The 15857-nt window shown below is 44.0% G+C and overlaps 1 protein-coding gene across 2 annotated transcripts in view; it reads right to left on the reverse strand.

Moving 5' to 3' along the window:
* The window catches only part of ASTN1 (astrotactin 1), a 267479-nt gene that overhangs the window by 142967 nt on the left and 108655 nt on the right, over positions 1-15857 (reverse strand). For both annotated transcript variants that reach the window (XM_008145884.3, XM_028152060.2), the window contains exon 3: positions 389-782. In XM_008145884.3, the coding sequence (XP_008144106.2) occupies positions 389-782 (394 nt within the window). The remainder of the gene's footprint in view (positions 1-388; positions 783-15857) is intronic.

The following is a 15857-nucleotide window of genomic DNA, read 5'->3' on the forward strand; positions in this document are numbered from 1 at the left end:
TTGGCAGAGACGGAAATACTCTGATTTCTAGGAGACCACAAAGTTGTGAAAAGAGTGAAGGAAAAGTGATTCCAACTGGAAGTTCAATTAAACTAATTCTGTGTGGATAGGGACACCAAATGTGGCCCTTTAACTAGATACAGACTAAAAATGTGATTTGAGTGTATTCACCCAGAACATGGCTTCTCATCACCACAGTCTGCACCAGTCCCTATTGTCTGACATCCAGCTCGTTCACATGTTTGTGCGATCTGCTTGCTTTCTGAAAGCAGCTGACTTTGTAACCCCTGAGCAGCACAGGGCTACTTGATGGGCTTAGCACCACGCCAGGTGCTATGGGGAATCTGAGACACTGATGATCTAACCCATATTCTCAAGGAGTTCCCACCTGGTGTGAGGTCCATGCCGGCCTTCTCGTTGCAGCCCTGCAGGGAGTCGAGGGTGCGGGTGACCTGGCTGGCAAAGTCCTCCCCTCCATTCATGCACTCCCTCTGCAGGTGGTGGCGTAGGTCGGTGATGTCGTACTCATAGCCATCCAGGATGGGTGTCTCCCGGATGCTCAGCGTGCCACTGGAGTTGTGGCCCTGCACGCGGGCGTTGCGCAGACTCTCCCGCCCATGCCCGCCAATCAGCACAGAGGGGATGTAGTGGATCTCGTTGGCTGCCTCAGCACTGGCACTCTTCTGGGGCTGGGGGACCCGGCGGCGTTTACACCAGCGGCGGCGAGTGTACAGGATCATCACCAGGCACAAGATGGACAGCAGCAACGCGATCATGCCACCCTGGAGAGAGGAAAGCAGATGGAGGTGGGGGATGGTGAGCTTGTCCCTCAGAGAGGCATCTCCCCTCTGCTACCACCACCAGTCACTCATTAGTTCATTCATTCAGGTGCAGAAGCACTTGTAACAAGTGTCACTTAGCAAAAAAGGGACAGTCTGCTGTAACTTGTGTTTGAGGTGAAAGAAAGATGGGACTGGGATGACCAGTGCATCATTTCAAGTGTTCCACAGTTGCTTCCAAACAATTTGAATAAAGACATCTTTGTGATTGTATATGTGTGTGTTTCAGCTTCAGAAATAAGGGATAGGGTTAGTCTGTTAAGGCAAATCTGATCCACGCAAAGCTACTTTCAGACCAATTCCTTTAGCAATGTGAGGGGATCTGGTTTCTCCCTCTCTCACATCTGAAAATCAACCTTGTACAGATTTTTACTCTGGCTCCACCAATGATCAGTGAGTCCTCTAAATTCAAAACCTCAGGTTCCCAATCGGTGTGATGGAGAAGAGACACCCTCACAGGGTGGTGGTCAGGACTAAGTTAGGTAATAGTGTAAAGCGCCCAATACAGTGTATCCCACAGAATCAAGGCCATCCTCAGGGCTAACCTTAAGTATTTCCATCAAAGTGACTGCCCAGCAGGGAAGACCATGGACCAATCTAAAGGGAAGTTTCTATCCAAGTGTGCGCAGGAAACTTACCACCTGACATGACTTTTGGGTCACCACTGCCCTGAGAGATAGCCTTCTTCCACTCCCACTGGCCGAGTGATGCTCCCATTCTCCCTGCGTCTCCAGGGAAGAGATCGAGACTCCTGCCCTGAAGTCAGGCTGGCAGGAGAGCTTTCTTCTGAACCTTATGCTCCAAGTCTACCCTCTGAGGCCATAACTTAAATACCAGGAGCTGTGAGTTTGTCAGAGATAAGGATGCACTGCTCTAAGATGGAGCCCCTCCCTGGACACCTACCCAGAACAGGGCTGGGAGGAAAAGTCTGGCAAGCCTGTGCTGCTCAGCGCCCAGAGGACATAAACTGTCCTATGTACAACTGTAACCACTCCTTTATTTGGTCCATGTCCCTCCAAACCTATTTCATTAGGTGGGGGTATGTCACATGGCTCCTCTCTTGATCAATCTTGGGCTTCAATCACTGCAGCCCCGTCACACAGGCTGGAAATGAAAACCCCACAGGCTGAGTCAATAGTATTCCCCCATACTTCTTAAAGGGGACTTTTTCCAATCTCATAATCATTATGTCTTGGATTTATAAAGTTTCTCTCCCCGTAAATCTTCCCATTTACCCTCCCTCTTCTATCATCACTGTGAGCAAAGAAGCATGTGCATGCACATACACACACAAACACACACCAACACACACATACACACAAACATACACATATAAAAACACACAAACATTCACAACACACACATATACACACACATTCACAAAATACAAACACACAAAAACATACACGAAACACACACACACACACACACACACACACACACATTACACACATGATGTTGCCACTTTTGAACAGGCAGCACAGAGGAGCTGAGATAAGAAGCAACAGAGTAGCTGCCAAGTGACAGGTCACATCAGATGGCTTATTGGGGCCTCCAAGCTTTCAAATGTCTCTTTTATCTGTGGAACTCCTTCTCCTGGTGAAATCTCTTATGCAAGTACAGAGCAAGCATAAACATGAAGCTGCTCAGGTTACGGCTGGGGTGAGAGTCCACAGCCCCAAATCCTGGCTCCTTGCTAACTCCCTGCTGCCCTGTCCTCCACCCTCCATCCGGGTCCTGCAGACGTGCACACAGAGCCTCTGGGGCTTCGAAAGTGCCGCATCTGAGCCCACACCAGTTTGCTGAGAAGGGAATGCAGAGTCCAGCTCAATAGGTTCTCCGCAGACCAACCCCGTGTCTCAGAGTCAGACCCATATCCTTTCCTTCACCCCAAACTAAAACTGCAACAATAGGTAACTAAGCCACACAGGAAGAAAAACTTGCAGAGTGAGAAAAGTTGTCAGACACTGAATTAGGTCTGTGCAAGCGAGAGGTAATTTCATTCCCTAAAGAGTTCTAAGAGTTGCATAAACATCCATCTCTGAAGAATGGTTTAAACACCATCTTTCCTGCTAACACAGAAGTTTCAGGAGCCCCTTACACTCGTCTCCCCTCCCCATAATTCTCATTTCAGATGGCCACTGCAGGGCTGGAAGATCAGTATTAGGTTCTTTCCTGATATTATCCTATATAATAAAGAGATAATATGCTAATTAAACCAAACAGCAGAACGACCGTCCAGATATCCATCCGGACGACCTTCCCAACAAAGCCAGGGCTGCAAGGGCCAGCTGAGGCTGCAAGGGGCTGTGAGGGCTGGCTTGGCTGTGAGGGCCAAGCCCCTTACACGATTGGGCCTCTAGTGCAGGGATAAAAAGAGAACAGTTGTCTACTTTGGGGTCTTACCATGTATCAGACATTTGTTTTAATTGCTTCACACTTTTAACTCTAAGGGGTAGAGATAAACTATTTATTTAGATTACATGTTCCTATTTTACATTTGAAAAGGCTAAGGCACAGAGAGGAAAACACACAATAAAACCCAACTTGCCCAAAGTCACACACAGCATATGACTAGGACTGAAATGGGAACAAAGAGACTGCCACTTCAGAGCCCCCACTCCAATCCACATGATCACAGTCATCCTGAATGAGCTTCATTCCTGGCATATATCTCACAATCCTAATTCCTCCAACATCCATCCTCACTTCTTCAAGGAAAAGAGGAGTTATTCAAAGTGCCCATCCAGCTGACTGTGGGTCAGACAGCACTGTCATCAACACACATCCTTAGACTAAGCACCCAAGAGCTGTTCCACCCAAGACCCATCGGTAGTGGTAAATCCACACTCCCATTTTCAGGTCACACATCACTCCCTGCATGAGGAAACCATTAGGCCCTCAACTTAGCTGAATTTCAACAAAGAAATCTGTGTTCTGGTTCAACTGTGAGACTCACTGAAACTCTCTAGGTTCAGCTGCCCCTTTCTGATGAAGAAACAAGGCCCAGAGAAACGACAAAGCTAGACAGTGCCCAACTGGCTCTAGACCCAGACTCTCGTTCACTGCTCTTTCATGGGACGGACTGTTTTGTTAGGTTAATGTGAAATTTCCATTTCCATGTGTCCGCCTAGGCACTCAGGACTAGTTTATGTTTATTTTGTAAAAAACATGATGACTTAAAGGGAGCTAGAACACACATTTGCATTTGGCTAAACCAGTATATTTAGCATCTCTAACTTGCACTGGCAAAACATTTCCTAAGCTCAGAGTAAGTGATTCCTGATGATCCCAACTCTTTAATAATCAGTTACCAAGAATGAGTTCCAGACACCAGGTGAAACAGCACAGGTCCCAGAGGAAGGATTCTCAGGTACTCAGTGATGTCGTGGGATAGTTTCTCTGCTTCTAGAATCCAGATTTGTGGCAGGTGCCACATTTTGATATGACTTATTGATTGTGGATTATTACATACACTAGAGGCCCGGTGCACGGGATTCGTGCACTGGTGGGAGCATGGCCTGCGGGGATTGGCCCGCTGTGGAAACACTGCTCATCCAGGTTAGCCAAGCGGCTGTGGACCTGCCCTCTGAGCAGCTGCTCCCACTGTGGAAGCGCCTCTCATCCTGGTCAGCTGAGCGGCTCTCCCATTGTGAGAGCACACTGGCCACCAGGGGGAAGCTCCTGCGTGGAGCGTCTGCCCCCTGGTGGTCAGTACACGTCATAGTTACTGGTCGAGTGGTCATTCTGCGTTCGGTCGCTGGGCTTTTATTATGTAGGATAATACATATACATAATGCTATGTAATATTACTATATAATTTGATATTAATTCTATGTAATAATATAATAAAGAGGTAATATGCAAATTGACCATCACTCCAACACACAAGATGGCCGCCCCCATGTGGTCAAAGATGGCCACCCCCATGTGGACACAAGATGGCCACCACAAGATGGCCAGCAGGGGAGGGCAGTTGTGGGCAATCAGGCCAGCAGGGAAGGGCAGTTGGGAGGGACAAGGCCTGCAAGGGAGGGCAGTTGGGGGCAATCAGGCCTGCAGGGGAGGACAGTTGGGGGTGACCAGGCAGACAGGGGAGGGCAGTTGGGGGTGAGCAGGCCTGCAGGGGAGGACAGTTGGGGGTGACCAGGCCTGCAGGGGAGGGCAGTTGGGGGTGACCAGGCTTGCAGGGGAGGGCAGTTGGGGCGATCAGGCCAGCAGGGGAGGGCAGTTGGGGGCGATCAGGCCAGTAGGGGAAGGTAGTTAGGCATCGATCAGGCTGGCAGGGGAGTGGTTAGGGGCAATCAGGCAGGCAGGTGAGTGGTTGGGAGCCAGCAGTCCTGGATTGTGAGAGGGATGTCCCACATTGGAGAGGGTGCAGGCTGGGCTGAGGGACAACACCCCCCCCCATGCACGAATTTCATGCACCGGGCCTCTAGTATTTTATAATGATTTGTAAAATCACCACACACAGATTCCTCTGAATTGCTTATCTGCCCTATCCAGAGAGAAAGTCATAGGTAGCATAAATACACACACACACACACACACACACACACACACACGCTCTCTACTATCCTAGGAAAAGGCACAGGTGTAGCCTCCTTGATCACTTTCTACAGAGACAACTTGGAAATCCAGTGTTCACCTGTGATTACTTTTACAGTCCTGTGATAAACTAGTTTTTGATATTATCATTACTTGTAATCTACTTCCACAGAGGATTTTTAGCAGTTTCAGTGAAAAAACACATATGGTCTAGGATTTTCTTTCAAATCAGCTAATGAAACGAAGAGGTGGGGCAAGTGAAATGAAAAAAAAAACCTGGGCCAAGAGCTGTAGCTAGGAGCTTCCTGATAACCACGTCGAAGAAAAAAGGCAAACTGCCCACATCTTCTTGTCTGACAAAAGCCAAGTCTGTTGGGAGCTCCATGCTTTCAACCCCAAACAGACTTCCACCTGGATGTGAGCATGAGCACATGACAACATAATGGATCTATAGAAAGTGCCAAGAGTTCTTCACACACACGACCCTGGCTCTGAGTTTCTGTATTACCTTAGCTTTGTTCGGAGCATATTCTTCATTTATGTGTCTTAGTTTGCTTTTATGGCATTAAGAACAAAACAAAATTAAGAAACATCTGGATCCAAGTGAAACAAGTTGCAAACTATGAATCTTAAAAAAATACCCCTTGACAGTGTGGCTCAGTTGGTTGAGTGCTGTCCCATGCATTGAGAGGTAACAGGCTCAATTCCCAGTCAGGGTACATGTCCAGGTTTCAGACTCAATCCCCAGTAGGGGGCGTGCAGGAGGCAATGGATCAATGTTTCTCTCTCCTCTCTCTCTCAAATCAATAAAAATATATTTTAAAAAATAATAACACTGACTGTATGATATGAAATTATTTTGCTCTTTGTTCATCTTTCCATGAGTTTTCTGATTATTCTATTGATTTTCCTCAAAACTGTGAACATTTTGTAACTAGAAGTGCATTTGGGGTATATGAGAACTCCACATCTATTAACAAGTTGCTTGCAAAAAAAAAGTGGCATTTAAAAATATGTTTTCTTCAAAAATCAATAAATCGTTTCTACTGGCTTTAACAGAGATCAAACAAATGAAATCGGCTTTTATTTTATTATGACACTGACATTTTTGGCACTTACCCTAGAGAATAGCATGAGGTTTGTCAGGTAATTTGCAGATTTTAGAATCTTTTCTATAACACCGATGGTGATTGCCCAGGCATAGAACATGCTTGGCAGATCTCCCTTCTATGCTTAGCCCAGTCATGTAGGTCAACCACAAGGCGGTCTCATTATCTGACCTGTGTATTGGTTCTGGGTATGGGTCACACCTCCCTCCCTACCTTAGTTAACTCCTCCTTGTCCTTCAAAGTGAATTTAGTGACATAACCTCAGAAAATGTTTCCCTAATCTCGCTGAACTTCCCATAGAATCCTCCATATGACTCTAACCACAAGGACATTTGCCTTTGATTTGCTTGTCAATCTCATCTAAGTTTTAGACTTCCTGAGAGCAGGAGCCACCAAGGTCCAAGGTTAAGCCCAGTGCATGGCACATAGCAGGTGTTCAATAATTGTAAAAGAAAGAGACGGAAGGAAGGAGGGAAGTAGAGGTAAATTTTGAGTATATTTCAATATGGACATCTTCTATGGGCCTGCAAGCAAAGCTTATGTAAGTCAGTTGCTTATGTGACTCATTCATTCAATTCATTCCTCAATCATTCAACAAGTATCTACTCACTTTAGCAAGGCATTTTGCTAGTGGTCACTGTTTTGGGGATTCTGCCAGACTAATACAGGTATAGGTCCTGATCTTGTGGAGTTTACATTGGAGTTAGAGGAAGTAATCTGTATAACTCATTTTTAAAGGTAAATGCAGGCACAAAAGAAGATAAAAACAGCTCACAGGGGCTAGAAATAGGCAGTCATTACTCTTCTTCCAAGAGAAGAAACCTGGATAGGTAAAGAGATTTTGGACTAGATGGCACTCTAGGTAACATCTCAGGGGTGAGTGGAATCCTTCTCTTACCCCAAATCAGTGTCATATGATCCATAGATCTCAAAATAAAGAACCTGGATCTATCAATGCCATCAACACTTGGGATATCACCTGGATTTTGTGAACCCTTGGCAAAGAAATGGAAAAGCTGAGATTTTTGTTTCCAGCTACCATCTGTCAAGGGACTACAGCCAATTAATCAGCTCACATTTCAAAGCTTAGTTTCACCCTAGGAGGAACTAGAAGAGTGAATCTGAGACATAATTAATTATCCCTCAAGACAACTGGACATACTTAATTCCACTGATATTCACAAGGAAATTAAAGGGTGGCTAACAAAATAAGATTCAAATAGACAAGTTTGGTGGCTCATGTCAACTATTTCTCCCAATAAACAAACCTGAAGGTCTGGGCACAGGTCCTCTCTCATGTATGACAATAATCACTCACACCTGTCTCTGGCTTTCAAAGGAAACAGACCAAGAGGAGAAAAACTAAAGCCCACATGGGCAATGCTGGTCATATTCTAATCTACATTTAAATGGACCAGGGGTAAGGAATGGATGAGGTAGATAGGTGACTTTTCAAAGTCTCGTCCATCCTTGTGTTTCTATGAGCCCAATGGAAAACCAGACTCAAATTACTAATAAGATGAACATCACCAATAAAACAGCAGGGCTAACCAGTGGAATGATGATGCATAACTTTCTGAATCTACCTGAGGCCTTCATCTATCAAATGAAGTGATTGAAAGGAAGACACTGAATCTTCCAACCAGAACATGTCCTGAGTGTAATACTGGTCCTTGGAGAACTGGAAATAACTCGAAACACGTAAACTGATGGTAGAGAACATGTCTGTGAGCAATTCCTGCCCAGTAAAGCCAGAAACTGCAGATGAAGGAAATGGAACCTCTTCATTCAAGGTGGGCCATGGAGTCCCCATAAGCCAACCTACCCACTTCTCCAAAGGCACAATAAGGCCTTTGAAATCAGATGATGTCATTGAAATTGTAGTAACAATTCTTGACCTTGAGGCTCCTTTTACTGCCAGAAGGCATCACCTAAACTAGAAGAGAAAGCTCCTTGGTTTGTGCTTCCGGCAAATTCTCTTTTCTGTGATGGCTGGTGAATAGAAATCCATTATCCCCTGCCCATCTCCTTCCCAAATGGAAGACAAGAGAAACACTTTAAGCATATTAAGTACAGAGTTCAATTTATAAATTATTAGGAACATTACCTCCCCTTGGGGGCTTTCAGAAGTCTTTAATCGTGTGGAAATGCCTTTCAGTTGCCATGGGCCACCACGTTAATTAAGAGGTTTCAATATGTCCTCTGGGGCTTCTGATGTGAACTGCACATCCCACTGGGAGGGGACACACCCACCTGCCTGGTTAACCTCTGACTGGGGCATGGTGCCACTGTAGCCTGCTGTTGTGAGCTGCTTCAAAACCTCTTCCCCATTCTTCTATATCAAGTATCCAAATCTTAGGAAAGAAATAGGATGTCCCTCCAATATCCCCTCTCACTAAAATGTAATTTGTTGGGTAAAGGTAGGGACCAGGCAATTTTCCATAAGCAAGAGGCAATTTCTAATAAGGATCTTCCAGGTCAGGCAGATTGACATTTAAGGGCCCTTCCAAACAAAGAAGCCAAGAACCTAGAGTTTTCTCAGGAGGAAACTCAACTGTATCGCTTTACTTTTTTGTTTCTATGTCTAAAAGTTTTAATTCTGTTAGGTTTGATCACTATCTATGGCTTTAATTTGGAAAGTTTGTCTTCAGTTTCTTCATGAGACTTCGGGAGTTTCATCTAATGACAGCCTGAAGCCCTACAGGGAAGTGGCCGGAGGCTAGCGTGCTGGAGTCAGCCTGGGCTATTTCAAGTTGTTCTCTTTCAGATTCTTTTTATAGAGCTGCTTTTTTGGTTCTTGCCTCAGAGCCTTCACTTTTCTGTCCCAGAGCAAAAGCAAAGGAGTGCATTTGCTCATAAGTTGCTCAGAGCTGTCTAATCATTAGCAGCTTCAGGGACCTGTCCTTTGATTTGACCTGTCTATGGTTTAATGAGAATGCTAAGGCCAACTGGCGCTGAGAAAAGTAGGGTGAGAGAGAAGCAACTTGTTATGGGCTGAGTTTTCTAGGTCCAAGGCGACCCTAATAGATCCCCTAATACCAAAGAGTGGCCTAGCCCCCTGCAGAGCTGGCGGCAGTGAGGAATCAGGTGACAGGGGCAAAGCTGAAGTCTTCGCATCCTTTTAGATATAGACTTAACCATGTTCTGAGATGCTGCTGCCTAGTCAGACATTATGATGGAACCCCAATCGGTGTTGTGTTAAGACAACACCAATAACCAGGTGTGTGGTTATGTGTGTGCATGCACATGCATGAATGTGTGACAGGCAGGCTAGGAGATAAGAGTCCACACAAAAGCAAAAGCACCCCAGGTCGCTGTCTCAGCAAACCCACAGCAGAGCTGCATGAGACAGGCTGCCTCCATGGGCTTTGTGCACCAGCCCTGCAAATCTTCACAAGCCAAGCATGAAGCCAATAAAGAAATACTCCAGCTGGGTAACACTCAATGCCTACTCTTGGCCACGTTCCTTTCTTCCTTTCCTCTTTGTTTTTATGCAGTAGGTGATCTTCATGAAATAAAATAATAACAATAATCTGCTCCATTAGGACCAACTGTTACGGGAATTACTGAACAAGTAACAGAAGAGGCAGCTGGCACAGTATATGCTAATGACCATTAGACTTTAACCCTCTTTCTCTCTGAACATAATGGAGTTGTTAAACCCTTCTTCTCCTCATTTCCTCAAAGTCAGATAGTCCAGCTCAAGGGGAAGAGAGAAGGTCTCAGAGATATAGTCACTTCGTGGGCAGCAGCTGGAGCTGAGCAAATGAAAATCACTATTCAAAACTAGTCACTGAGGGCAGACCTTAGGCAAGGCACCTGGGGGGGGGGGGGGTGATTCCAATGCCCTGGGGGGATTCAAAGACGTCAGATGAAAACAATTGGGAACACAAGGGAAGAGAGATTCAAAATGTCAAGATTTCTCTGAATTTGGTACATATTCACCAATGTCACTCTCTGAACTAGTGAAGATTTAAAAGGTCTGTTTCCTCCCCAAATACAGATTGAGATGGGCCCTTAACGGCTGTGCTATTCAGAGATGATAGTTGGGACAGGTGGAAGGCCCTTCACATTGTGTGGGACTTGGTCACATTCTTGCCCCACACAGAGAGGTACCACCTTATCTTCATAATTGCCATTACGTCTGGTGTGTCATTGCTTAGGATTCCTGCCTGGTCTTCTCTCACAGTAGGATCTCCAATGGCACTGTCCCTCTACTTAGAGAGGTGACAGCCATACATAGCTGATGAATATATTAAATGCTACAAACCACTGTGAAAGCTTTTCTCAGCTTCCTACACCAATCCATCCTATGTGCTCAATTCCTCCCCTGAATTTCTGCTTTATTTTGCTATTCTAGGCATAAATTGCCTTATTCTTACATATCACATATTGGAGAGATAATAATAACTACCATTTGTAACTTACCATGTGACAAACAGCACATAGTGAATTACATTCATTGTTTTATTTAATAGTACCCACAATTATAAGCAGTAGAATTACTATTTCCATTTTTTAAATGAGAAAACAGAGGATAAGAGGGGTTAAATAACTTGCCCAAGTTTATGCAGTAGTATGAGGCCAAAGATTCAACCACTGATCTTACTTATGTATTCCATGACCTTGAGTAGAAAGGGACCCACCACTGTAGTCTGGGCCCTGATTCTAGAACTTCCCATATTCTTTAAATTAAGCCCTGAATGGCCTTGCTCCTACACACATAACTCTTGTGGTTACGCAAATGAGGATTCCCAAACATCCACACTCAGAACTGTCTACACTGCCTGCCACAGAAACCCCCAATCTTCTTCAGTTAAGCTTAGCATTGGGTTGACTAAATGCATAATTTCAAGCAATAATTTAATTGTGCCATGGGTGACTATACTTGTCAGACTGTCATTTTGAAACAGGCAGGGAAAACCTATGGAGAGATCTGTTCTTAGGTAGATGTTTTTTAAGGGAACTCTGTTGTCTTCAGGGTCTACAGTCAACAGATGCTCACTCGTTTCCTTGAGAGCAGTCTGCCACCCATGTGCACGACTTGGGTCTGTTTGCTGTCTGCAACCCCTTGTGCTGGGATCAGAGACTTAAGAGGAATGGCAGATATTTTCCACAATGTAACAATACATGTAGAAGACAGACTGGGAAGAAAATCTTGAATTTGAACACTTTCAGGGAAACTGGGAACTGCAAATTCAACAAACTGCTGGCCAACAGATTTGGAGAAGGTAGGAGAAACCCTGCAGGTCATGTTTTGTGTTAGGTACCAAAGGGTAATGGTCATACCCAATGAAAGTCATTCAATGCTGGTCAAATACAGAGGCTAACAAAACTTGTCTGCATTGCTTTCTGCTTACAAACCTCCTTGAACTTGTCACTGATCTGACCCACAACACTGAGGAAAACAGTGAGCATCCACAGTCACATCCCTATAACACTACAGCTGTGACTCAATTTTGGCATCCAAGGAAGATGCATATTAGAGCTAAAAAAAAAACTGAGGGGGGAAAAAACCCAAGAGGGAATTAAGGACTAGAGGAGATGACGTACATGTACAATTAGCACATCATACACTGAAATCCCTTCCAAGACCTATTCCTTGCCAGCAAACTTTGTCTGGCATGAAAGGGAGTTGGGAGTGAGAAGATTGACAGTTACAAGAGTCTTGTCTTGGGCCAAGCACAAAGTGCTATGGCTCTTATTCCACAACTCCCCCTAAAAATTAATAGAATTCAATTTTTTTCTGGAAATAATCAAGCCCCGATCTAGGAGAGGCCTGGTTTCTAAAGGTAGCTCTGAGAGACACTGCTGTTCTCATTAGGGCAGGCTTCGTTAACCCACCAGCTCCAACATCAGCGGCAGATTGTCTTCAACTAATTACATTTTTGCTAGGAAAGCCATTGTACAAGTCTTCAAATCCTTCCCATCATTAATTAAAAAACAAACAAACAAACAAACAAACACAACTCTGCCCTGTCCTGCCTCCTCCCTCCCTGGCACCCTACCCACCCATCTCCGCATGCTGTCAGCTCTGTCCTAGTTTTATAGTTTTTTTCTCTTGTATTTGGCTTTAGGTGGGGGGTGGGGTGATAAGGTGAGTAGAGACCCTGGCATCTGTAAGCTTGATTTCTTCCCTAGCTGACCAGGGCTCACTCTGTTCCTGGCCAGATGCTAGGCACATAAGCCATGAACTTTGGCACACGTCCAGGCTCATCAGCAAGGATGGGCCAGAGCAAAGGGAAGCTGGAAGCTGAGTCCCAGCTCTGCCCTGCCCCCTTGGGTAGTGACAAAAAGCCCAACACTGGTATTGTTTGGATTTACTAATCAGGAGCTTGATGATGAAGAGTGAATCCATGTCAGTCCGATCCAGCAAGACACTCACATGACACAAAGACAGTCAGGGTTTCTTGCTTCTAAAGCAAATGATGAGACACACATCACCTGCCCAGCCAATGCTAAATTCTGTACCTGGGGCGGGCATGTGTTCCTGACCCCATGAGGGCCATTCCCAGCCAACCTGTAACAACATGACAACTTAATTCAGATCACAGTGTTCCAGGGTTTCATTTTTCTGTTTTTAATTGTGCCGATTTATTTGTTCTATTCTTAACATTCAGCTCTATTGTAAGGGAGAGAGAGAAATAAAAAGGAGGTTGGGAGGAAGTCGGGGAAGAGGGAGAGAGATAGCTAGAGTTGGCGGAGGGGAAAGGGGTTTGTCTGTGCCTATTCCTGAGCCTTTGTGCTCTCCTTCCCAGCATGTCCACTCACCCTCCCTCCACCCACATTCTCCAGTCCCTTAACCTTTTGCACTCGGATGTCGAGTGTGACTCGACACGGTTAGCATTAAAATAAAGGAATCGAGAAAAAAAGCAAGCGAGTGCAAAGGGTTTTAAGTCCCAGCATAACTCCCTCTCTTTCCTAAAACTGATTTTGCTTACTCCAATCCTCAGACATGTCATTCTCTCCCACCCCCTAAAGCATATGTAGACATTTCTGAATTAATCTTTAACCCCTAATTCTGCTGTTTCTAGACTTGCTGGCAAAGACCGTGTGTTAAAAAGTTTCTACAGCCCCATACCAGCCCAGGGCCCAGGAAGGTCTTAGGCGACCCTGCTAGCGGTTCTCAACCTGTGGGTCGCGACCCTGCTAGCGGTTCTTAACCTGTGGGTCGCGACCCACAGGTTGAGAACTACTGCTGTAGAGCCTCAGACCATCGGAAAACACAGATATTTACATTACGATTCATTAACAGTAGCAAAATTACAGTTATGAAGTAGCAACGAAAATAATTTTATGGTTGGGGGTCACCACAACATGAGGAACTGTATTAAAGGGTCGCAGCATTAGAAAGGTTGAGAACCACTGCTGTAGACAATGGCCAATGAGCTTCATGCAGCGGGGAAGGGGATGTGAGGGGCTAGACAGCCTCAGCAGCACCCATGCTTGATTAATGGACTTTATCCTCAGGGGGATAGACAAATGCACAAAGATTATTTTTCCCCACAATTGTGAATTGTGCCTAAGAAGGCTGAACTATAAAAGATATTACTTATCAGTCGGAATTATCACTACAAAATATACATCAAAGCACAGTATTTTTGAAAGGCTATTTGCTGTGAAAAATGCACTTAACCAACCTGGATGCAATACAGCAAGTCTATTAACACTGCCATCTTTAATTACAAAGATGAAATATATAGATAATACATTAAAATTCTATTAGACATCATTAAACTCTTTTACATACACTAAGAAGAAAAATGTAGATCATATGGTAAATTAGCAAAAGTAAAATATGGAAATGTTAATCCACACAGAGTCGGAATAGCCAATATGAAGCCATATTAAACCCGATCTTCTCAGGAATAAACAATCTGCTTATTACTGAAGATTTCTCTGACTTCTGGTTTAAACTCAGACATCAATTTTCATTTGATGATTTTGCTTTCGCTTGTTCAAGAGTTTGCAAAAAACTATCCTTGTGTACTTTTGTAGTTTTAAATGCCAATTATCTTGCAAAATTTGAAATAAATCTCTTCAGCCAAGTTTGAGTTACACAGGAGGTTAACATACATTGTTTGACCTGCAGAGCAATGATATAAGATTTCAGGAGGAAAATCCAATTATTCTAAACTAGGAAGAAATGGTAGCATTTTGGGAAAATAGTTATTCAAAAATTTTAGGATGCGATTGAAAAAATAACAAAAGCAAAATGTTTTTCAAAGTTTAATATTGCCCAGTTCCCAGCCAAGGTAGTGGTTTTCTGCCAGCCCACGATTTGCTGATGGTATATTTGTACTGGGCACTGTGGAGGAAATGACTTATTGATTCTCATTCATACAATGTCATAAAGATACCAAAAAAGTTTTTTCTGTGTTTCTCATTCTCTCATTACTTCTATTTTGTGTTTAAAACAAAACATGGTAAATGCAAAATATAAAAATAAACAGCAATCCCTGCATTGAGACAAGATGAACAAGAAAGGTATAAATATGAAATGAAAGAAATTTAAAGCTTAAGGTTTTCACAGAACCATTAATTTCCTTTGCACATATTGGAAATAGTTAGGATTATCAGTTAAGCTTTTTGAAAAAAATATATTTTATTGATTTTTTTACAGAGAGGAATGGAGAGGGATAAAGAGCTAGAAACATCGATGAGAGAGAAACATTGATCAGCTGCCTCCTGCACACTCCCTATTGGGTATATGCCCGCAACCAAGGTACATGCCCTTGACCAGAATCGAACCTGGGACCCTTGAGTCCGCAGGCTGACGCTCTAGCCACTGAGCCAAACCGGTTAGGGCCAGTTAAGCTTTTAAATATATATTTTCTTAATAAGAGAGAAAAGGTTAGATGTATTCATGTTTTAATAAACACCTTAACTTTTCTCTTTTTCAAATTACGTTAATGGGTCCAAGCTAAAACTGTACTAATAATCATCATTATAGTTAATGAAAAATAGCACCACTTTTATAAAAGCATTTGGGCAATAAGATTTCATTTAAGTGCATTTTGCTGCCCAATACTGTTATTGGTCAAAGCATTTTGCTATCTTCTCACATTTATAATGTTGTCATTCTGGATGCCTCAACTAGTTGCCTAGTTTATATCCGAAGAAGATGGTATAAAGAATATCAGATAAAGTCTATCCATCTCTGCATCTCTTAAGAAGACATAAGAGACTTTAGGACTCACATCTTCAAACACAATACCCTCAGGCTTGATTTCTAAGCTGAGGGCAAATACACAACTGCAGCTTTGAAACTGACTACAATAGACTCAGGATAGGAGAGGCAGTGTGGGAGGTGGTGGTGTGGATTGGGAAAGGAGGAAGGTGAGCAGAAAGCTGGGCTGCA

Source organism: Eptesicus fuscus, chromosome 22 (genome assembly GCF_027574615.1).
Source record: "Eptesicus fuscus isolate TK198812 chromosome 22, DD_ASM_mEF_20220401, whole genome shotgun sequence".
NCBI classification, from domain to species: domain Eukaryota; kingdom Metazoa; phylum Chordata; class Mammalia; order Chiroptera; family Vespertilionidae; genus Eptesicus; species Eptesicus fuscus.